The sequence below is a fragment of the Pan paniscus genome, chromosome 9, assembly GCF_029289425.2.
Source record: "Pan paniscus chromosome 9, NHGRI_mPanPan1-v2.0_pri, whole genome shotgun sequence".
Lineage (NCBI taxonomy): Eukaryota > Metazoa > Chordata > Mammalia > Primates > Hominidae > Pan > Pan paniscus.
This window is the reverse complement of record NC_073258.2, coordinates 38,087,200-38,112,070: the sequence shown is the minus strand read 5'-3', so window position 1 is coordinate 38,112,070 and position 24,871 is coordinate 38,087,200. Positions and strand designations below refer to the sequence as shown.

The following is a 24,871-nucleotide window of genomic DNA, read 5'->3' as shown; positions in this document are numbered from 1 at the left end:
AAAGCTTACAATCATGATGAAAGGCAAAGGGGGAGCAGGCGTATCACATGGCGAGAGAGAGAGAGGAGGTCCCCGTCTCTCTCTTGTTTTTGGTTTTTTTGCTTTTTTAAACAACCGGAAAGATCGCATGTGAACTTATTATTGTGGGGAGGGCATCAAGATATTCATGAGGGATCCACACCCATGACTCAAATACCTCCCACTGGACCCACCTTCAACATTGGAGGTCACATTTCAGCATAAGATTTGGAAGGGACAAACATGCAAACTATATCAGCTGTAAACTGGGTGGTTTGTAAACAACAAAAATTTATTTCTTGCAGTTCCAGAGGCTGCAAGTCCAAGCTCTGGGCTCCAGCATGGTCAGTTCTAGAGAGGGTCCTCTTCCTGGTTGCAGAGTGTCCACTTCTCCTTGTATCTCCACATGGCAGAAAGAGGGAGGGCAAGAAAGTTCTCTGGGGTTCCCTTTACAAGGTCACTCATCCCATTCATGAGGGCTCCACCCTTATGACCTAATTAACTTCCAAAGGACCCACCTCCAAATACCATCACATTGCAAATTCGATTTTAACTTATGAGTTTTAGGGGGACACTAATATTCAGTCCATCCCACTACCCTTCTGATTTTTCAGACAACTTCCCCTTTTTTGTCTGGAATGGAGAGAGGCTTTTCTTGCAGAGAAGGCCCAGCTAACTCCCTTCTTTTACGACATAAGTTCCAGTGTGCAGACAAATTATATTAATTATCTACTGCTACATAATAGATTACCCCAAAACATAGTGGTTGAAACCAAACTTTTATTATCTGTGGATTTCTGTGGGTCAGGAGTCTGGGAACACTTCAGTTGAATGGCTGACTCAGGCTCTCTCATGTGGTTGCAACTAAGGTTTTGGCTGGAGCTGCAGTCCTCTCTGAAGGCTTGGTGGGGTAAGGGAGCTGTTCCTGAGATGGTCACTCATTTGTCATTTGGCAGGAGATTTCGGTTCCTACCATGGGCATTGCTTCTTAGGCTATTGGAATGTCCTTACAAAATGGAAGCTGGCTTCCTACAGAGCAAGATGGAAGAGGGACGGAGATGGAAGCTGCATTATCTTTGTCTTTTATGATGTAGCCTCAAAATTAACACATCATTTCTGCAATTTCTACTCATTGGAAGCTAGTCATTAGGACCAGCCCACATTCAAGAGGAAGCATTGTCAAAGAATTTGAGGTCATATTTAAAACGTCCTTATATTTAAAATACCAATAACGATAGATATCAAATACATGGCAGATTAGGGAAGGAGGTTGATTTCCAAATAAGCCAGGGTCTTTGTTCTCTGTCCTTTTAATTCAGAGTGTCTTCGTTCAATGTCCTTTTTTCTCTGTCCAGTTGACCCTTCCTGGAAAGAGATTTGAAATTTCCAGTTTCCAACAATGTTGAAAACAGGCCCGGAAATGGAAGGAAGAGAAAATCGTTATGGCTCATACCACAAGCTCTTATTGAATGCCTTCATTATGCTGCATCCTACTTGGGCATTAGAAGTAAAGCGAAGAGTAACACAAATCTCTGTTCTTGGGATACCTGCTGTCTAGTGGAAAGAGTAATAAAGAGAACATAAGAATAAAATAGGATAAGGTGGTCTTTACCTCACCCCCTATTTTCCATGTCTATATCCTTTTCTTTCCCAGAAATTACCACGAATAGGATTTTCTCAGGTATTTGTTTGTTTTACTTATTTATTAGTGTTTCTTCCCACTGTATTCCTAGGACCTAGCCCAGTGGCTGCTATATGGGAACACTCAGTAAATACTTGTGAATGAATAACTGTGATGAGGTAAGCACAGTGAACTATGGCAGCAAGCAGGAGGGATGCCCAACTCAGCCTTGAAGGAGGCTTTCCTGGAGGAAGCACTCCTGTGTTGAGATTTGAGGTGAGAATTGGAGTTAGCAGGGTGGAGCAAGGGCATGTTGTTCCCACCCTCCAGGTACAGCATTCCAAACTGAAGGAGAGTCCAGTGCATCCAAGGGGCTGCAAAGACTTCCATATGCTGGAGGAGAGAAGCAGGGGTTGGCGGAGGGTGGGGTTAGGAGAGTGGAGGGAGAATTGCAGAGGGAGGAGTGAAAGATAAGGGAAAGATACAGCAGGATCAGGTTATTAAGAACTTACCAGCAGGGCACAGTGGCTCATCCCTGTAATCCCAGCACACTGGGAGGCTGAGGCAGAAGGAATACTTGAGCCCAGGATTTCAAGACCAGCCTGGGCACCATAGCCGACACCATCTCTAAAAAAATAAAATAAAAAATTAGCCAGGCATAGTGAGACGGGAAGATTGCTTGAGCTCAGGAGTCAAGGCTGCCATAAGCTGTGTTTGTGCCATTGTATTCCAGCCGGGTGACATAGTGAGACCCTGTCTCAAAACAAAAAACAAACAAAAACTTGTGAGAAAATCTGAGGAATAGAAACTTCATCATAAAAACAATGGGGAACTATTGAAGGTAATGAAGTAAGGCAGGGGTCCCCAACCCCAGGGCCATGGACCGGTACTGGTACAGCAGGAGGTGAGTGGCAGGGGAGTGAGCATTATTGCCTGAGCTCCACCTACTAATGCTGCGGCTGATCTGACAGATTTTATAGGAGCGTCAACCCTATTGCAAACTGCACATTCGAGGGATCTAGGTTGTGTGCTCTCTATGAGAATCTAATGTCTGATGATTTGTGGTGGAACAGTTTCATCCCAAAACCATCCCCCCACCATTCGTGGAAAAACTGGCTTCCATGAAACCGGTCCCTGGTGCCAAAAAGATTGGGGGCGACTGAAGTAGGGGAATGACAAGGCCAGGTACCAAAGTCTTTGAAGTTCTAGCAAGGATGTGAAGGGCCACCCCAGGTTCTCCTCTAAGGTTTGAGAATGGGGGTTATATATGCCCCAAGAGCTAGAATCCAGAAGGTAACACTCCAGAAGGTATTTCTGGACAATCTTTCTGTAGGGTGCACAGCCTCCCAGACCCATCTCGTGGTGAGGGGCAAGTGTCCTACCATGGGGGCAGGTGCATAGTGCATCAGATGCCTCAGGCCATGAGGTCAGGTCTCACTAGGCCCCCACCCAGAGGCCCTCACAGCATTCAGAAAGTAAGCCCTGGCTCTTCCATGCTCCCTGGCTGCCTTTCAAAAGCAGAGTTGCTCCTCGAACCTAATTATTTTACTAGAGCTTAGAGACTATGAGTTGGAAAACAGATATTTTCTACAACATAAGAAAATGTGCTGCTTCCTAGGCACCCTCCTCCCCACTGGACTTATTTGTGGAATGTGCAGAATAATAGAAAAGCAGTTTTCTCTTAGAGGCATATGGAAAATGGTTTGTTTGCTTAGAAGAAAATCATAACTTGCTGTCTTTTTTCCCCCAGAGGAAAATTAAAACTCTCACACATTTAATCTTTTCAATCCTTTGTTCGTCTTGTACTTTTGAATCAAAACGTAGGCACGGGGAAAGTTAGTGCTTGTTGATGAAGAGGAAATCTTAGTTGAAGGGTTAGATCTACTGGCCGAACTATAGGGATTCTGAACTCAAATTACCCATCCAGTGTCTCCAAGGCAAGAATGTGGTCATTGGGCCACAAAGCCAAATGACACGTCTTTCACAGGAGAGAAGATGGTGTTGATTATATATGGTGTGTTTAGCTTGCAGGGTGATTGGAGTCAGGGGACAGGCAGTAGATAAGGATAAAGTGTGAAAAATTCAAACAATCTCCAAAGCAAGCTTGAAATAATCCTTCCTTTGGAGACCTGGTCTTCCCAGTCAAGATGCAAACAAAAGAAAATGGCCTGTCTTTATTTGGTTCACTGGTCCAGAAAATGGGCCCTGGGAAGATAAGGCCGAGCTGGGTGTTTGAGGTGAATACAAGGAGCCAGGAGGCCTTGTTGGGGATTTCTTTCACCCAAGAGCTTCCTAAACCTGGAGCGTTCTCCTTGAAGAGGACACTGGAGCTGGCTGCTGCTGCTTTCTTTAAACAGACTCAGAAGTTCTTTTCTTGGTAACACAAGAAACTATATGCAGGGCTTCAAGGACACATTCTGAATGATGATTTATGCTAAGTTGTTTAGCCTCCCCTCCCCACCAATAATTCTTCCAGAGAGCATTTAGCTGATTTGGAAAAAGTATATCAAATCCCCCAGAGAACAGGGTGTATCTTAACTGTGGATGAATGTAATTCTGGTCATTATCTAAATGCTCAAAGCTTTACAAACTGAGTAACCCAAATGCACAGAAAACTGCTTGTCAGCTTCTGAAGAGGGGAGAAAGTTTGTTACCCCTGAGGGGAAGCTGAGAGTGGATGGGGGAAATGGAGATTGATTCTCTGGACAGGCCATTTGAATAGCCTTGTGGGTATTTCCAGAAGTGAACTAAATTTATCACACCTTCCTCCTTAAAAAAACACCTTACTAAGCACCTAATATTTGCCAAGAGTTTTGCTCAGTGCTTGTAAAGATTTACCAAAACCTGGCCAGTAAATCTTGAGCAAAGGAAACACATGTGCTAAGCTCCACATTCAATTTAGCTTTCTGCCAGGGACACTTTCTAAGTGGCAGCACAAGGAATTAAATCCCACAAGACAGCACTAGTTTCACTGGGTGGAGTCAGCAGAGTTCAGACTTCAGGCTGTGGAAGTGGCTGGAATTTCTTTTTTCTTTTTTTGAGATGGAGTCTCACTCTGTCACCCAGGCTGGAGTGCAGTGGCGTGATCTCGGCTCACTGCAACCTCTGACTCCCTGGTTCAAGCGATTCTCCTGCCTCAGCCTCCTGAGTAGCTGAGATTACAGGCACCCGCCACCATGCCCAGCTAATTTTTGTATTTTTAGTAGATATGGGGTTTCAACATGTTGGCTAGGATGTCTTGATCTCCTGACCTTGTGATCTGCCCGCCTCAGCCTCCCAAAGGGCTGGGATTACAGGTGTGAGCCACCATGCCCAGCCAGTGGCTGGAATTTCAATAGCAGGATATCAAAGAAGAAAGAGCCGAACAGGGAAGATACCCTAGAAATCTGCCTATGGGTCCCCTTCAGTCTTTGGTCAAATACAAAGCTGCACATGTGCAACAGGACCCTGCATAGCCTAGCAGAGGGTACCTACTGAGGGTCTGTGCGCTGGCTGGAGATTCTTGAGGTTACACAGCAATGACAGACATTGGATTTCTGGCCAATCACAGTTCAGCTCTATCACTGAACACTCTGGGCATTCAGTTGAGATCCCAGAAAGGCCAATCCTTAGAAACAGGACTGCTCTAGCCCTAGCCTATGGGCTATTCCTGGCCTACTTTAACAAAGCTTAGAAACAAGCCTCAACAGGATCAAGCTAAACCACAAATAAATTAAATGCTTGCCTTAGCAATACTCCACACCCTAAAGGAAAACAACATAATCCAAACTCAACATTGTAGCATTCATAAGGCCCAGCATTCAATAAAAAAATTACTAGACATACAAAGTGGTAAGAAAACGTGACCCACAACCCAGAGAATAAAGTCAGTAGAAATAGGACTAGAGATGCCACAGATATTGACAGTAGCAGACAAAGACTTTAAAACAGCTAGTAGAAATAAGTTCAAGAATTAAAAGGAAGGATGGACACATTAATATAGAAATCTCAATGGAGAAAGAGAAACCTTAAAAAGAGACAAGTGGAAATTACAGTACTAGAAAGCATACTTCATGAAATAAAAAATTCACTGTATCTAATGCTTAACATTATATTGAATAATGCATAAGAAAACATCAAGTGAGCTTGAAAACAGGTCAACAGAAATTATCTAAACTGCACTGAGAAAAAAAGCATTAAAAAGTATAAAGACTCGGTGATCTGTGGGAAAACATCAAGCAGTATAATATATGTGTAAGTGGAGTCCCAAAAGAAGAGAGAAAAAAATGAGACAGGAAAAGAAGTTGAAGTAATGGCCACTTTCCCCAAAATTTGATGAAAAAATGTCAACATACAAATCCAAGAAATTCAATAAAACTTATTTAAGAGAAGCACAAAGAAAGCCACACCTAGGCATATCATAATCAAATTGCTAAAAACTGAAGATAGAGAACATTTAAAAAGTAGCCAGGGAAAAAAGACAGGTTACAAAAAAAGGAATAACGAGAAATATTCCTATTTTTTTATCAGACATAAAACTAGTCAGAAGATAATTGGCAGCATCTTTGAAGTGATTAAATAAAAAACAAACAAAGCTATAATAAAAAACCTCAGTCAACCCATAAATCTATATCCAGGAAAAAAGTAGTCTTAAAAAGTAGAATAAAGGCATTTCCAGATAAGCAAAAGCTGGATGAATCATTAACATACATGCATTTCTAGAAATGTTAAAGGAAGTCCTCAGGCAGAAATAAAATGATTCCAGATGATATTAGATCTGCATTAAAAAGACTACCAGAAATGGAAAATATGTGGGGCATAAATGTAAAAGACATTTTTTCTTATTTCTTAGGTTCTTTAAAAAAACATTTGAGTGCTTAAACCAAAAATAGTAGCAAAGTATTGTGAAGTGTATAATCTGTGTAGAAGCAAAATGTATGACAATTGCACAAAAGATGAGGGTGGGTAAATGAAAGTATATTGTTGTAAAGTTCTTACATTTATGTGAAGTGGCATAAAGTTAATTCAAGGTAGACAGTGATAAATTATGTTTATTTTAATCCCCAAAGCACCTACTAAAAGTTAAAACAAAGAGGCATAGCTAAAAAGCTAATAGAGAAGATAGAATGAAATACTAGAAAACACCCAACTGATCCAAAAGAAGACAGGAAGAGGAAAATAAGAAACAAAGGACAAGGGGACAAAGAGAAAACAAATAGCAAGATGGTAGAATCAAACCCAATCAAATTACTGATTGTATTCTATCTAGCTTGACTAAACCTTCCAATGAAAAGAGCAAGAGAGCTAGACTAGGTTTTAAAAAGTGAGATTGAACTATATGATGTTTATAAGCATATGCTTTAAATATGAAGATACATACAACTTAAAAGAGAATAGAAAAGAGAACCATGTGTTGACTAATTGTAAAAACACAGGAGTGGCTATATTGCTATCAGACAAAGACAAGGAGAATTACCAGGGATAGAGAGTGACATTCCATAATAAGAAAAGAATCAATTCATTGAGAAGACATGCAATTCCTGAACACTCGCTAACAAACTTCAATGTATATGAATGCAAAACTGATAGAATTGAAAGGAGAAATAGACAAATTAACAATAAGTGTTGAAGAGATTTACTCTCCTCTCTCAGTAACTGATACAACATACAAACAAAAATCAGAAAACATGTAGAGGATTTGCATAACTCTAAACAAACAGAACCTAATTGACCTTTTTTTGTTTTTGTTTCTTGGAGACAGAGTCTCGCTCTCTCACCCAGGCTGGACTGCAGTGGTGCGATCTCAGCTTACTGCAACCTCTGCCTCCTGGGTTCAAGTGATTCTCCTGCCTCAGCCTCCCGAGTAGCTGGGACTATAAGAGTGCACCACCAGCCCAGCTAATTTTTTTGTATTTTCAGTAGAGATGGGGTTTTGCCATGTTGCCCAGGCTGGTCTCGAACTCCCGAGCTCAGGTTATCTGCCCACCATAGCCTCCCAAACTGCTAGGATTACAGGCGTGAACCACCACACCTGGCCTCCTAATTGGCATTTTATCAAACATTACTGAACAATTACAGAATACACATTATGTTCCCGTGTACATTTATGTTTATGTACTTTATTTTTTATGTTTACATGTATGTACTTTATTCACCAAAATAGACCATAAATTGGGCCATCAAATGTGTGTCAGTATATTTCAAAGGACTGAAATAATAAAAAATATATCCTTTTTTTTCTTTCTTTTTTTTTTTTTTTGAGATGGAGTCTCGCTCTGTCGCCCAGGCTGGAGTGCAGTGGCACCATCTCGGCTCACTGCAACCTCTGCCTCCCGGGTTCAAGCAATTCTCTGCCTCAGCCTCCCAAGTAGCTGGGATTACAGGTGCCCACCACCATGCCTGGCTAATTTTTTTGTATTTTTAGTAGAGATGGGGTTTCACCATCCTGGCCAGGCTGGTCTTAAACTCCTGACCTTGTAATCCACCTGCGTCAGCCTCCCAAAGTGCTGGGATTACCGGCGTGAGCCACCGCACCCAGCCAAGAATATATTCTTTAATAACAACAGAATTAAAATAAAAATCAAGATTAAAAAAAACTTTGGCAAATCCAAATATTTTGAAATTAAACCACATTGCAAAATAACCCATGAATCAAATAAATCACAAGAAAAGTTTTAAAATCTTTTGTCCTGATAAAACCATAGCATATCCAAATTTGTGAGATTCGGTTAATGAAGCATTTGGAGTAAAATTATGGTCTTAAATGTTTATATCAGAGAAAAAGAAGGCTTACAGAAGTAAATCCATGCATTTGTGGTCAACTGATTTCCATCAAAGGTGCCAAGAACACACAATGGAGAAAGGACAGTCTCTTCAATAAATGGTGTTGGGAAAACTGGATATCCATAAACAGAAGAATGAAATTGAACCCTTATCTCACACCATAGACAAAAAATGGATTAAAGACTTAAACATAAGACTCCAAATTGTAAATCTCCTGGGAGAAAACGGAAAAAACTTCTTGACATTGGTCTAGGCAACATTTTTTTGGATATGTCCTGAAAAGCACAGGCAACAAAAGTAAAAATGGACAAATGAGATTATATCAAACTGAAAAGCTTCTGCACAGCAAAGGAAACAATTGACAAAGCAAGGAGACAATCGGTGGAATGCAAGAAAGCATTTTGCAAACCATACAGCCTTTAAGGGGTTAATACCCAAAATATAAAAGGAGCTCGAAAAGCTCAATAACAAGAAAACAAATAACCAGATTCAAAAATGGGCAAAGGACTTGAATAGATATTGTTCAAAAAAAGGCAGACAAATGGTCAACAGGCACATGAAAAAATGTTCAATATCAACAATCACCAGAGAAATGCAAATTAAAACCACAATGAGATATCACCTCACACCTGTGAGAATGGCTATTATCAAAAAGACAAAAGAAGGCCAGGTGTGGTGGCTCACGCCTGTAATCCCAGCACTTTAGGAGGCCGAGGAGGGTGGATCACCTGAGATCGGGAGTTTGAGACCAGCCTGGCCAACATGGTGAAACCCTGTCTCTACTAAAAATACAAAAATTAGCTGGGTGTGGGGGTGCATGCCTGTAATCCCAGCTACTCAGGAGGCTGAGGCAGAAGAATCGCTTGAACCTGAGAGGCAGATGTTGCAGTGAGCCGAGATTGTGCCACTGCACTCCAGCCTGGGTGACAGAGTGAGACTCCATCACACACACACACACACACACACACACACACACACACACACACACACACAGACACACACACAAAAGACAAAAGATAACAAGTGTTGGCAAGGATGTGGAGAAGAAGGACCCTTGCACACTATTGGTGGGCATTAGCACAGCCATTAAGAAAAACAGTATGGAGCTTTTCCAAAACATTCAAAATAGAACCATCATATGATCCAGCAATCTCACTTTTGGTTATATATCCAAAGGAATAGAGATATGGAGAGAGATAAAAAGATAACTGCACCCGGCTGGGCACGGTGGCTCACGCCTGTAATCCCAGCACTTTGGGAGGCCGAGGCGAGTGGATCACGAAGTCAAGAGATCAAGACCATCCTGGCTAACGCGGTGAAACCCCGTCTCTACTAAATACACAAAAAATTACCCATGTGTGGTGGCAGGTGCCTGTAGTCCCAGCTACTTGGGAAGCTGAGGCAGGAGAATGGCGTGAACCCAGGAGGTGGAGCTTGCAGTGAGCAGAGACACGCCACTGCACTCCAGTCTGGGTAACAGAGCGAGACTCTGTCTCAAAAACAAAAACAAGCAAACAAAAAACAAAAAAAAAAAACTACACCCATGCCCGTTGCAGCATTATTCATAGTAGCCAAGATACAGCCAAAGTGTTTATTGATGGATAAAATAAATATGGTGTATATGTGTATATGCACACACAATCGAATACTATTCAGCTTTTAAAAAGAAAATCCTGTCATTTATGACAACATGGGTAAATCTGGAGGATATAATGCTAAGTGAAATAAGCCAGACACAGAAAGACAACTACACCATGATCTCACTTATTTGTGATATCTGAAAAAGTTGAACTCATAGAAGCAAAGTAGAATGGTAGTTACCAGGGGCTGGAAGGAATGGTGCTTGGGATGCCAAAATGTTGGTCAAAGAGTACAAAGTTTCAGTGAGACAGGATGAATAAGTTTTGGAGATCTTATTCTAGATAGTAGCCATAGTTTATAATCAGGTACTGTATACTTGAAAGTTGCTAAAAGAATAGATCTTAAATGTTCTCACTACAAAAAAATAAGTATATGAGATGATGGCTGTTAATTATCTTGAATTAATCACTTCTCAATGTGTACATGAATCAACAGATCACATTGTACACCATAAATATATACAATTTTTATTTATCAATTATACCTTATTTAAGCTGGGGGAAAATTTTAAAAAGAAAAGAAGGCTTAAAATCAATGATCTAAGTCTTCATCTTAAGAATCTAAGAAACAGAAATTATACCTCCAGTACATACAAGGAAAGAATAAAGAGTGTAAATCAGTGAAATAAAAAGTAGATTAGGAAATCAACAAAACCAAAGTTCATTCTTTGAAAGGAGTAATAAAACTGATAGACCTCTAGCTACACTGATCAAGAAAAAAAGAGAACACAAATTACAAATATCAAGAATGAAATATGAGAGACCACTGCAGGTTTCTACAGTTATTAAAAGACAAAAGACTATTTCTTAACAATCTCATATCAATAAATTAAATATTTAGATAAAACTGACAAATTCTTTAAAAGACGCAAATTATGAAGCTCACAAAATATCAAGCATAAAATATGGATAACTCTATATCTGTTTAAAAACTTAAATTTATAATTAAAAGCCTTGCCACAAGAAAAATTCAGGGCCACATGACTTCATTGATAAATTCTATCAAACATTTAAGGAAGAAATAATGCCAATATCACACAAACTTTTTCAGAAAATAGTGGAGAGGGAACACTTTCTGACTTATGAGGTGTGCATAATCCTAAATACTAAGGATATTACAAGAAAAGAATTATAGACCAATATCCCTCCTGGCCTAGATACAACATTTCTTAATTTAATACTAGAGAAATTGAATATTTTAGAAAGAAATAATTCATCATTACCAAATAGAGTGTATCCCAGTTATGTAAGATTTAACTTTAGAAAGTTTGCATGATATTAGGTCAGTATGCAAAAATCAATTGCATTTATATGACAGAGCAACAAACAGTTGGAAAATGAAATCAAAGACTCAATATCATTTACCATAGCATCCCCAAAATAAAATACTTAGGGACAAAGTTAATGAAAGATATTTAAGGTCTCCATGTTAATAAGTCCAAAACTGCCGAGAAATATTAAAGACCTTCATAAATAGATATTTCATGTTCAAGGGTGGAAAGATTCAACATTATTAACATGTCAGTTCTCCCCAAATTACTCTGTAGGAACATCACAGTTATCATAGAGCAGACTCTTTTTTTCTAAGAAATTGACAAGCTGATTCTAAGATTAATATAGAAGTGTGCAGTCCTAGAATAGTCATGTAATCTTGAAAAAGTACCTAGTTAGATGACTTATAAACCACCTGATTCCAAATCTTTCCTTTTTTTGTTTTGTTTTGTTTTGTTTTGTTTTTTGAGACAGAGTTGTGCTGTGTCCCCCAGGCTGGAGTGCAGTGGTGCGATCTCGGCTCACTGCAACCTCTGCCTCCTAGGTTCAAGCGATTTTCCTGCCTCAGCATCCTCAATAGAAAGCTACAGTAATCAAGAGAGCATGGTATTGGTGCAAAAGCAGATAAACTGATCAATGAAACAGATGACTAAATCCAGAAATAAGTTTATATATGTGGAGTTTTAATTTGAGAGCTAAGGCAATTCAGTGGTGAAAGGAAAAACAAAATTAAGGTGCCGGAATAACTGGATAGCCATGTGGGGAAAAAAAAGACTCTTGATTCCACCTTATACCATATCCAAATATTAGTTCAATATAGATCGTAGACCTAAATTAAGAAGCTAAAACTGTACAACTTCCAGAAGAAACATACAAAAATGTCATTCCTAATTTGAGATAGACAACAATTTCTTAGAAAAGACACAGAAGGGCCAGGCGCGGTGGCTCATTCCTGTAATCCCAGCACTTTGGGAGGCTGAGGCAGGCAGATCACGAGGTCAGGAGTTCGACACCAGCCTGGCCGATGTGGCGAAACCCTGTCACTACTAAAAATATAAAAATTAGCCGGGCGTGGTGCACGCCTGTAGTTCCAGATACTTGGGAGGCTGAGGCAGGAGAATCGCTTGAACCCAGGAGGTGGAGGTTTTGGTGAGCTGAAATTGCGCCACTGCACTCCAGCCTGGGTGACAAAGTGAGACTCTGTCTCAAACACACACACACACCCACGCCCACAAGACACTAGCCATAAAAGAAAAAAATTAATAAATGGGGTCTTATAAAAATAAAAACTTTTGCTCTTTGAAGATATTTTTTAAAAAATCAGTAAGCAGCCCACACACTGAAAGAAAACATTTGCATATACATTCTGAGAATTCAAAATATATTAAGAACTTTTACAACTCATTAAGAAGACAATCAAATATGAATAATGGCCAAAAGACTTGAACAGCCACTTCTCAAACAAAGATATAGAAATAGCCAATAAGCACATGAAAAAGGTCTCAACATCATTAGTAGTCAATTAAAAGTAAATTAAAACCATAATGCGGTACCATTATACCACCACCAGAATGACTACAATTAAAAAGTTTGACAATACCTAGTATTGGTAAAGTTGTGGCATAAGTGGAACTCTCATACATTTCTGGTAAGTGTGTAAAATGGTGAACACACTTTGGAAATCTGTTATTAAAAGAGGAAAAATCAATATTTTTCTATACTCTCACAACACTTCACTTCTGACATCAAATGTGTGGGCTTTCTCCACATCAACAAAAAATTCTTTACGTCTCCAAACACCCCCTGGGTGTCCTACAATTCACTTAAATTGTGGCATTATCTATTTAGGGCTGGCATCATGCTCCACAGATTAAGGGCTCAGTCCAACAAGACTGCCTCCACTTCAGTTGCCAATTGCAAGTCTCAGGTTGTCACCTGTACTTCTGATCAACTTGCTATACAAAGGAGAGGTTCACACAACCCAATCTCTTCCTCAGATTCCGACTCAAAATTTTTTTTAGGACTCACAGAACTCAGGGAAATGCTTACTTACATTTATTGGCTTATTATAAAGGATATCTGGATAAAGGATATCCGGAATGAATGAACAGCCAGATGAAGAGATGCGTAGAACTGGGTCCAGAAGGGGCCTGAGAATAGGAGCTTTTGTCCCCATAAAGCAGAGGTGTGCCACCCTCCTGGCACGTGGATATGTTTACCAACCTGGAGCTTTTGTACTCCATCTTTTAGGGTTTTTTATAGAGGCTTCATGTAGGCATGACCAATTATTAACTCAATTTTATCCTCCCTACCATCCAAGGAGGACGGGGGATGGACCTGAAAGTTCCAAGCCTCTTATCATGGCTTGGTGTGTTTCTGGTGACCAGTCCCCATTCTGAAGCTATCCAGGAGCCCCACCAAGAGTCACCTCGTTAGAACAAGAGATGCTCCTATCACTCAGGAAATTCCAGGGGAATTAGCAGATCTGTGTTGGGAACCGGTGTTAAAGACCAATTTTTTTTTTTTAAAGATGCTCCTAGCACTCCTATCTTTCAGAAAATTCCAAGAGTTTTAGGAGCTCTGTGTCAGAAACCTGGGGGTAGAAACCAAACATAGTATTTTTTTATGATGCCACAGTTAGTTTCTTATAAAATTAACTATGCATATACTGTGTGACCCAGCATTTCCAATTTTCAGTATTTACCCAAGAGAAAGGAAAATACATATCTGAGCACAAAGAGTTATGTGTGATGTGCATTGTAGCTTTGTTCATAATGGTCCCAAAGTGGAAATAATCCAAGTATCTGTAATAGGAGAATGAATAAACAAACTTCAGCATATTCAGAGAAATGGAGTACTACTAAGCAATAAAGAACAGCAGACACACACTATGATCTCAGATATGTGATGTGGAATGAAAGAAGATGGAACCAAAGAATACGTTTTGTGTAATTCCATTTATAAAGAAGTCACAACAGTAGTTGCGAAACCACAACAGTAGTTGCTGAAGGCTGAGGGTAAAGATGGGGAAGAGAGAACTTTAGGGGTCATGGAAATGCTCTAGGTTTTTTTCAGGGTGTGGGTTACAGAATATGCATCTGTTAGAACTTGTCAGACTTTACACTTAACATCTGAGCATGCCCTGAAAAACCAAAACAACAAACACGAAAACTAGCGTCATGGCTCAGGCTTTCATGTCAGATGGACCAAGTTTCAAGTTCTGACTCTGCCACATATTAGTGGGCTGACCTTGGGAAAATAAAGTGTTCTTAAAATCCAGTTTCCTCAGCTGTAAAAAGGGAAGTGATAATGAAATAGAATAATTTATGAGAGCATACAGTGTAATAAATGCCCACTAAATTGTGGTTTTATTTTTATTTTATTTTATTTTATTTTATTTTATTTTATTATTATCTTTTTGAGACAAGGAAGGTCTCACCCTGTCACCCAGGCTGGAGTTGAGTGGCATAATCACAGCTTACTGCATCTTCTGCCACCTGGGCTCAAGCAATCCTCCCACCCCAGCCTCCCAAATAGCTGGGACCACAAGTGCAAGCCACCACACCCAGCTAATTTTTTGCAGAGACTAATGTATTAGTCCATTTTCAACTGCTATAAAGACATACCTGAGACTGGATAATTTATAAAGAAAGAGGTTTAATTGACTCACAGTTCTGAATGGCTGGGGAGGCCTCAAGAAACTTACAATCATGGTGGTGGGGGAAGAGGCATGGTGGCAGGTGAGAGAGAACGCCTGTGTCAGTGCAGGAAAAACTACCATTTATAAAACCATCAGATCTCATGAGAGTTCACTATCAGGAGAACAGCACGTGGGAAACTGCCCTATAATCTAATTGCTTCCCACCAGGTCTCTCCCTAAACACCTGGGGATTACAATTCAAGATGAGATTTGGGTAGGGACACAAAGCCTAACCGTATCAATGAGGTTTCACCATGTTGCCCAGGCTGATCTTGAACTCCTGGCCTCGAGCAATCCACCAGCCTCAGACTCTTAAAATTCTGGGATTACAGGCACGTGCCAATGCACTCAGCCTATTTCAGAATAATAAAAAGACAGGTGACACTGTAGAAAATCATACAATTATAGAAAATAACCATAATCCCATCCAGAGATAATCACTGTAAACCTTTAGACATATGTTTTTTCTATTTACATATGTTTTTTCTATTTATATATGTTCCATTTTTTTCTATGCATATAGTTGAGTTTATAATGAATATACAATGTCAATTTCTTCTTTCATTAATTAATAAAAGCATGCTTATATTATTAGATATGCTTGTAAGCCAAAAACATTGAAAAATTAAGGTTGTGAACTTCAGGGAATCTGTCTCCCCACCCCACTAATGAACCAATCAGAGTGAGCTTTTTAAAAAGCAGATCTGTTGTGTTACTTCCTAAACACCTCAATAGAGTCCATTGCCCTTAGAATCAAGTTCAACTTAACAGGGGTACAAGGGTCCTTCACGATTGGGGTTTGAGTGACCTAGACTGGGTCTGGCTCCACTTCTAGTTGCATTTTTGTGGCCCTTCTCCATGTGTCTCTCAACCTCCTTCGCCCATCAAGCTAGCTGGGGCACGTTCTCCTCATGGAGACGCCTAATACCTTAGACCTAAGCTATGAAAATGCCTCTTAGGATTGGCATAGAGACACACCTACCAGATCTCACAGCCAAGTCAGAGTAAATGGGGAGAGAGGCTCTCCTCATCCTGGCCACAGCAAAGTTGAGGCTCCAGGGAGTGGTGAAGAACTGGAGCCAATAGCTCAATCTACTGCCACCCCCATGTGCTCCCGGCTGACTGACCAGGTTCACCTCCTCCAGTGTGTCACCTGCTCCTCTTCCTACCTTCAGACATCCGACATTTCTTTGTAGATTGCCAGCTTCTCACTTAACTCCTCCTTGACTCTTTCTGAGTCCAGGTCAGGCCAGGTGTCCTGCTGTGTGTTCCCGTAGGACTCTGCACCTCCCTATCATAGCTCTTGCTACAGTGCTTTGTGCCTGGATGTTCACTTGTCTATACCCTGGACCCCTTATCTCTTTTGAAGGTTTAGGTGAGCTTGTCCTTGATATGTGAGGTCAAGAATGGGGAAATTTTGTTCCTGAGTACAATCTTTAGTTTCCTGAAATAGAGTACTGGGTATTTCATGCTTTGGGTTAGAAACCTTTGGAAGGGCCCAACTCCAAGTGAGAAAACACACCTCTTTCTTTGGGTTATAGGCAGAAACTAGACTGTGATGGATATCTGCTGCTTTTGCTTGCCCACATCCCTTTGGCCTTTAAATATATATATATATATATATATAGTAGCAGCTGGTCTTTGGGGAATCCCTTCTTTACCACTGTATACAGGCTTCTGTCCTTGCTAATCAGATGTCCTCCCCCAGTAGTATGAATCAGGTATACAGGCTTCTATCCCTGCGTCCTGTATCCCCTGCCTTGGCTTAACATTGAGCTAATCAGATGCTCTCACCCAGTTAGGAATCAGGTGGAGCAACCTGATAGGAAAATCCTTTGAACAGACTTTTCTCAAAGGTAGTTCTTTGCTGTAACTGCCCATTATTAGTTTCTGCTACCCAGACTCCCAGAGCTACTGGGGTTCCTACTGTTGGCTTAGCTTTTCCTGGAATTTGCTATGCTATCATATAGCCTTTTGATAAATTCTTGCATTTTGTTTTTATTAAATTAACCAGATCTCATTTCTGTTACTTATCAAGAAAGTAAGCAAACAAAAAATACCATCACTGACACCACAACCAGATGCTCAACAACTTCAGAGCCCACTCTGTATGTTTCCCTCGGGTCCACCAGTGAGGGGTAAGAAGTTTGGCAGTTCCTATTTTGGGTTAGTTGGCCTTTGAGCTCTTGTAAAGCTCCTTTTTTTTTTTTTTTTTTTTTTTTGAGACGGAGTCTCTCTCTATCACCCAAGCTGGAGTACAAGGCTGCGATCTCTGCTCACTGCAACCTCTGCCTTCCAGGTTCAAGCGATTCTTCTGCCTCAGCCTCCCGAGTAGCTGGGACTACAGGTGGGTGCCACCATGCCTGGCTAATTTTTTAAAAAAATATTTTTAGTAGAGATGGGGTTTCACCATGTTTAGCAAGATGATCTTGATCTCCTGACCTCGTGATCTGTCCGCCTTGGCCTCCCACAGTGCTGGGATTACAGGTGTGAGCTACCGCACCAGCCTGTAAAGCTCCTTTTAAGAAGTGAATCTCTGGATGATTCAAGACTGGGCATTTCTATTGCATAAATCTATCCTTTGCTAAGGAGTGAGAGAAACTTCCTGTGGCAGCTGGAATAACAAAGTGGCTACTGAATACTATGTCCTGCACATTAAAAATGTATCCCCATTATTATACTTACAGAGTGGGTCTTTAGAGTATTCTTAGAGCTTTGAGGACAGACAGTGTGTGGAAATTACCAGGGTAGGCAGGCTAGAAGGTGGCCTGGGAGCCACCATGTTATATAAAATAAATCCCCTTGCTGTCTATCTATGGATCAATCTACATATGAATCTTTCCATCAGTCATCCATCTACCTATTGTCTATCTACCACTAGACCTGGATGCACTTTCACAGACCCTAGGCATGTTCACATTTTTCATAAGCTAAACAGCTAGGGCATGGAAGCACTACCATGTGGTTAGCCTGGCTTGCTGAAGAGGAGGCCTGAGGCACAGCTGACTGTGGGCTGAGCCTCCCTTTGTGATGAAGCGCCCACTTGCTCGTGACATCGGAGAAGAAAAGCGTGCACCCCGTAGTCTCTGCTTGCCAGAAAGTACTCTTCTGGTGGAAAAACAAATTATGGGATCCTGTCCTAATTTGGGACAAATGACACCTCTAGTTTATTCTTAATTGTCCTTGTATGCAAATTTTCCTTTTCCTTTCTAATTTGCCGTGTGAGCAAAGTTAAATTAACCCGAACATGTGGTAACAGACTCGACTGATTTTAAGCTCTTCACTTCCTTCCCTTAGGCATTTAATCAGTTCTATTTTTTTGGACTAGATTTGTTTGGCAAGTCAAAGAGAAGATAACAAGATTGGGGGCTGGGGGGAGGCAGTTTTTTAAAGATAGAAGTACAAAAGGAGCTGCCATCTGAAGTCTCAAATTAGGATGGAAAGCACATTCTCTGCAGCTTTATCTTACTATAATTGAAAGTTTAAAACAGAGTGGATTTCATTTGAATCAAGAGGCTGCAATTAACTTTGTTTTTCTAAGAGGTGCCCTTTTAGTATATCATATAGCCTTAATGCCTGCTTTTCACTACTGACTTGGAGTAAAGGGTATATTTCATTGTGAATATATGCCATTTAAAAAAATATATTTCATTTTAATAGAATTTTGAAAGGCAACGAGGTACCACAAGGAAACACACACTCCAGGTTTTCAGAAGCCCTGGGTTCTTGGTCCTCTCCTTCATGTTAGGTTGGGGTAAAAGTAATTGTGGTTTTTGCCATTACTTTTTTTTTTTTTTTTTTTTTTTGTGGAGACGGAGTTTCACTGTAGTTGCCCAGGGTGGAGTACAATGGCGCAATCTCGGCTCACTGTAACCTCTGCCTCCTGGGTTCAAGCAATTCCCCTGCCTCAGCCTCCAAAGTAGCTGGGATTACAGGCACCCGCCACCATGCCCAGGTAATTTTTGTATTTTTAGTAGAGACAGGGTTTCACCATGTTGGCCAGGCTGGTCTCGAACTCCTGACTTCAGATGATCCACCCGCCTCGGCCTCCTGAAGTGCTGGGATTATAGGCATGAGCCTCTGCGCCCGGCCTGCCATTACTTTTAATGGCAAAAACTGCAATTTCTTTTGCCCCAGCTAATGCTTACCAGTTGGAGTAACCTTGCATAGGTCTCTTGCTGATGTGAGACATAATTTCTTCTTCCATAAATTATTAATCACTGCCCCGACCTGCCTAACCTACAGGGCCACTGTGCTCAATAAAAGGTAAGGCATGTCGTAAATGTAAGGTGCTGCCAAAATTCACAGGAGTGTCAGCTGGGAGCAGGGTCTGTAATTCCCAGTAGCCACCAAACCAATTTGACCTGGACATGTTCAGGAATGAAGTAAGAACCCAAGCCTTAGAGTCACCCGGGATGGACTTCCTGATTCCTTGGTTCTGAGATATGTCACTATGTATACAGTGGGGTGGGGGTAAGTTGGCCCAGCTTTCTGAAGAGTATTTGGCATTCTCTATTAAAATTCATCAAGTGTGTACCCTTGTACCAGGGCTTATAATTTTAGGAAAGCATCCTGTGGAAATACCTGCACATGTGCATAAGAAATAAACATAGTTGTGGTCGGTCACGGTGGCTCATGCCTGTAATCCCAGCACTTTGGAAGGCCAAGGCGGGTGGATCATCTGAGGTCAGGAGTTTGAGACCAAGCCGGCCAACATGGTGAAACCCTGTCTCTACTAAAAATACAAAAATTAGCCAGGCATGGTGATGGGTGCCTGCGATCCCAGCTACTCGGGAGGCTGAGGCAGGAGAATCGCTTGAACCCGGGAGGCGGAGGTTGCAGTGAGCCAAGATCACACCACTGCACTCCAGCCTGGGCAACAGAGTGAGACTCCATCTAAAAAAAAAAAAAAAAAAAAAAGTAGTTGTTATTGATGATTACTGATGGCCAGCTTCTGGGTTTTTTATACGTATTAACTCATTTAATCCTATAAAAAACCCTCTGAGGTTATTATCCCCAATTCGTAGATGAGAAAACTGAGGCATAGAAAGGCAGAGTAAACCGCCCAGCATTATAAAGCTGGCAGATGGCCCCGCTGAGATCTGAAGCTGGGAGGTCTGGCTGCAGATCGTGTGTGTTCATCCTTTACAAAGGTGCAGAAGCAAGTTTTGCAGAGCCTGAGTTTCAGACAAGTTTAGAGAACCTCTTAAAAAAACACAAAATTACACATATAAGTTAGGCACACAACGAATATTTATTTGCAAAGAGAGAATAAACTACAAAAGTCACACATTTTAAAAAGCTGCCAAATACCATAATCACAAAATTCAGAAAAATAACATAATATTCTTATTAATTTACTGCTTCATGTGCTTTTACAATGCCTTCCTTCCTACACTTTTTGGCTGCATACTCTTTGATTGCTTCTGATTCATATGACAACAATTTTGAAATATCACTTTTCATAAACAGAGTAGGAAGATAGTTCAGTCTTTCCTATGGCATAGTAAATTGAAATTTGTTCTTTATTATTGATAGTCATGATGAGAAAACGTGCCACTTCATACAGACATATACTTGCTGCTTGTGGTATTGCTGCAGATTTGGCCCTACAAAGAGATCTTGATAAATTTTTTTCTCCCTGATTCTTGTCAAAAAAGAAAAAACCATATGGTACATTTTTTGTTGTACATGCTGAATTATTCTGTTTCTGGTAGACTTTTGTGAGAATCAAAACCCTTTTCATACCTCTGACAATTGGAACTTTCCCCAGACTAGCTTCTTGTTCTGTACATTTCAGACCAGGTCTCTTCCACTTCTGTATAATTCTGTACCTGTTGTCCTCCGGCACGTTTTTACTGAGACATGACCCAGGGTCCTGCAACTTTGGATCTTGACCCCTGTAAGTCAGCATGGGGCAGTAGTACTATTACTGGGCGTCACTCTTACGTTGTGCGGCTGGCATGCACTTACCTGCATCCTGTGACAGTAAATGAAATGTAAGCTCCCTGGAAGGGGCCTGGGCAATGAGGCTCCAGAAGCATAAACTTCTTTGGCTTTGTGGATTTGCTGCACAAAACGATAAAAGAATGATGCCCATCACAACCTGTTTTTAATGATGAAAAACTGGATAAACCTAAATGGTCATCAGTACAGGACTGGTTAGAATATGGGATGTCCATACAATACACTCCTTTGCAAAATGAAGCCATGCAAGTAAATGTCTTAGGAAAAATGGCTGGGTACAGCGACTCACGCCTGTAATCCCAGCACTTTGGGAGGCCAAGGCAGGCAGATCACTTGAGGTTGGAAGTTCAAGACCAGCCTGGCCAACGTGGTAAAATCATGTCTCTACTTAAAAAAAAAAAAAAAAAAAAAAAAGCCAGGCATGGTGGCGCACGCCTGAAATCCCAGCCACTTGGGAGGCTGAGGTAGGAGAATCACTTGAACCCAGGAGGCAGAGGTTGCAGTGAGCTGAGATCATGCCACTGCACTCCAGCCTGGGCAACAGAGCGTGACTTCATCTCAAGAAAAAAAACAGTCTTAGGAAAAATGAAGTAAACATCTAGATTTGTGCAAGGCAAGGTATCTTCTTTCCTCATGGTAAAGTAAAAACACAAGTTACAGGATAGTATAGATAGTATAATTCTGTTTGTATATTTCAAAAATTGGAAATTGGTATATTTGTAAATGCACAGACACATTTTGGAAGCATAGTTAAGAAACCGAGAAGTGATTGTCTCTGGGGTGTTTGGACTGAGAATTTGGGGAAGAAAAGAGGAAGTTTTAATTTTCACTTTTTACCAATACTGTTTGAGTTATTTGACTTTGAGTACATATTATTAACACATATACTCACTTGCAGATGACAGCACCCCAACTCAAAAGAGATTAAGGGAAAAAGAAAATGTATTAGTTCCTGTCACTGGCTGGGAGCATTGGGCAGTGCTGGATCCAGGTGCTCAAAAGGTGTCGTCATGATTCTGCCTTTCTAAATCTCTTGGTTATTTTTCTTCCTCTTTGGCTGAATCCTCAGGCAGGCTTTCCCTTTGCAGTAGCAAATGGTCACCAGCCACCTCAGACTTAAACTTTTATCAGCTCAGCCATCCCAGTGAAAAGAAAGAGAAATCTTCTTCCCTAAAGTTTCCAGTGAAAGCTGTGGTGTTGACTCTGTTGCATCCTTTCTGGCCATACGTCCATCCCTGAACTATTTATGGAGCCTGAAAAGATGAATTAGGCTGAACGACCAGGTGAGATCATATGGTCACCCTGGACCAGAGGTGGGTTCGGTTTCACCCAAACCACATAGGCTGAGCCATTGCCTGAGAGGGAGGAGGGATTCCAGGAAGAAAAACCGAGGTGCTATTCCCTAAAGATGAGAAAATGGTCACTATCAGGCAAGAACATCTATTTACCACATACACATTCCTTTACAATTTTAAAGGGAGAGAGAATTTTAAAAAGAGTGTGAATTGTCAGGGGAAAATCTCAGAGCAAGTCAAATATCTCAGCCTTGCTAGTAAAGCAAAATAGAAACTATTGACAACAATTGAACAAAGGATAGAGAAAATTCCTTTCTACTATCTTTTCAAAAGAATCAAAAGTTGCGTTTGTTTGGTGGAATAATTATGCTGGTTGAATAATTAATGGTAAATATTGGGTTGAACTGAATAAATTATAGTATATTTGTATAATGGGGAATATACAGCCATTAAAACAATGTAGTAGATGAATATTAACACAGGAAAATTTACCACAATTACCTTGAGGAAAAAAATGCAGGTTGCAAAACAATATTAACAATACAATCTCACTTTTATTTAAAAATGTGTATGTATGTATGTATAGTAGAAAAACTCAAAACTAGCCTACAATTGTTTCATCAGCAGCTTTTCTGGGTAGATATGTTATGAATGACTTTTACTTTATCTCTTTCCATTTTTCTATTTTCCAAGTTTTCTCCAATGAATATTTATTGCCTTTTTAAATGTAATTTTAATTTTTATTAGTTATTACTTTAGAAAGTCAAACAGTCCTATAAAACATAATGAAAAGCAGTGTCTTGTCTCTCTCTTCACCCTAGTCCTCATTTCCAGAGGCAAGCACATTCAATGCTTTAGATGTTTTTTTAAGTATTTACTTCCATTTTTCTAAATAACATGTTTATATTGCTATTCTTGATATTTCAAATTTATATGTTACATATTGACTTTCTAATAAGGAGTATGAAGACAATTATGTTACAACACCCTTTGAATACAATTCTTTGTTCATTTTCCCGACATGGCTTAAGTCACTTATACCACGCCCGGCCCAATTCTTATTTTTATTCAATTCGTATTTGTTGGACCATGTATTATTCATTGCTGATCCAGGTTGTGTAATTACATTTCCTTTCATGACACATATTTCTTTTAAGGACTTTAATTTGACCCTGAAAACCCTGCCACTAAGTGAAGACCTGTTAAATGGAAAAAAAAAACAAAACAAAACTGTATGAATATTAACAGGGGAAAATATTAATGTATCCCAACCCAAGATGCTCAACTTTCACAGATAGGAAAAATATCAATTGAACAATAAAAACAAGCTTAAATAAATAATACACAATGAGTTGATATAGTAAAGACTTACTTTATTCACCAAAGGAGGAGGAGTAGACTTGAGTGTCTGATGGAAGAGGGAGTCATTCTCTGGAAGGTAGGTTCTTGTTGCACCATTGTATTCATCAACTTTTTGGGGTCATAGTTATCATTTGCTCAAGCTGCACTTAAAAACAGTATGGAACTACACCTTTAGGGCTAAATAAAAGCTAAATATGAGAATACCTCAAAACGTGGAAACAGTATGCACACCCAAAAGACTAAAGTGTTGTAGAAAGTCTTTCTTATTTGGCACTCCTTGCATAACAAAGCATTTGGGGCTCATCCATATGCGGCAAGTAACTCAAATTTGCCCAGTATGCTAGTCTATGAATGGAAATGTTGAATCAGTTGGTAGGTATGTCATTGCCTGAAATTGTAATGTCAAATTATCATGTCTTGCAGCACATATATGTAGTGTGCTTCTGGGTAAAAACTTATCCCCAAAACAAAAATAAAAGACAAATAATAGTTGTCTGAAAAGTGGAATAATTTTTCAAGATATATTATGGAGAGGAAATTTTAACAGTCCTTATATGAGGTAATTACAGAATGTTTTATTTTTCTTGTACTTAATTGTTTTTTTAAAAAAGTTTGGTGTTTGTCAAATTTCTGGTGAAATATTTGTACAGCTATAGAATGCCTCTCTACATAACAAAGCATGTCAGATAATCTACCACTTTTATTTTTTATCCCCAGAGACACTTTCTAGATATCTCTCTTCTCCTGCTCTACTCTGGATTAGTTTTGCTTTTGAATTGCCGTACAGCTGTTTTCCTGGACTTTTCTTTTCCATCCTCCTGAAAATTCCCTGTCTCTTCTCCCCTGTGCTGGATTACCAGTTGATCGTGTTCCTTTTCTTCAGTTTACTCCTTCATTTTGATGGAGCATATCCTTCAGTAACTTTTTTAGAAAGGTATATGGGAGGTAATTCTTTAAGACCCTGCATTTTCTAAAAATGTCTGTATTCTATATTCACTTCTGACTGATGGTTTGGCAGGCTAAAGAATTCAAAGTTAGAAATAATTTTCCTTCTGAATTTTAAAAGCACTGTTGTGTCATCTTCTAATTTGACGACATTTTAATCTCTATTTTTCCCTGAGAGCTTTTATTCATTTCTGGTGACCTAAAGTTTTGGAATGACAGACTTTGATTTGAGAATTCCTACATTATGCTAGGCTCTTTGAAGGCCTCCTTAATCTAGAAACTTAGATTC

General features: G+C 40.0%; 1 protein-coding gene across 4 annotated transcripts in view; it reads right to left on the bottom strand.

Annotated features, from left to right (window-relative positions):
• Window positions 1-729: 729 nt before the first annotated feature.
• The window catches only part of TRIM44 (tripartite motif containing 44), a 229,709-nt gene continuing 205,567 nt past the window's right edge, over window positions 730-24,871 (bottom strand). The window contains exons 4-6 of one of the 4 annotated variants that reach the window (XM_055094276.2): window positions 2,152-2,266; window positions 1,472-1,572; window positions 730-1,383 (exon numbers count right to left, since the gene is read on the bottom strand). In XM_055094276.2, coding sequence (XP_054950251.1) covers window positions 1,329-1,383; window positions 1,472-1,572; window positions 2,152-2,266 — 271 coding nt within the window. In that variant the 3' untranslated portion in view covers window positions 730-1,328. Of the gene's footprint in view, window positions 1,384-1,471; window positions 1,573-2,151; window positions 2,267-24,871 lie in introns of those variants that run through there. The other 3 variants (XM_055094274.2, XM_055094275.2, XM_063608396.1) reach the window with 3 other exon arrangements.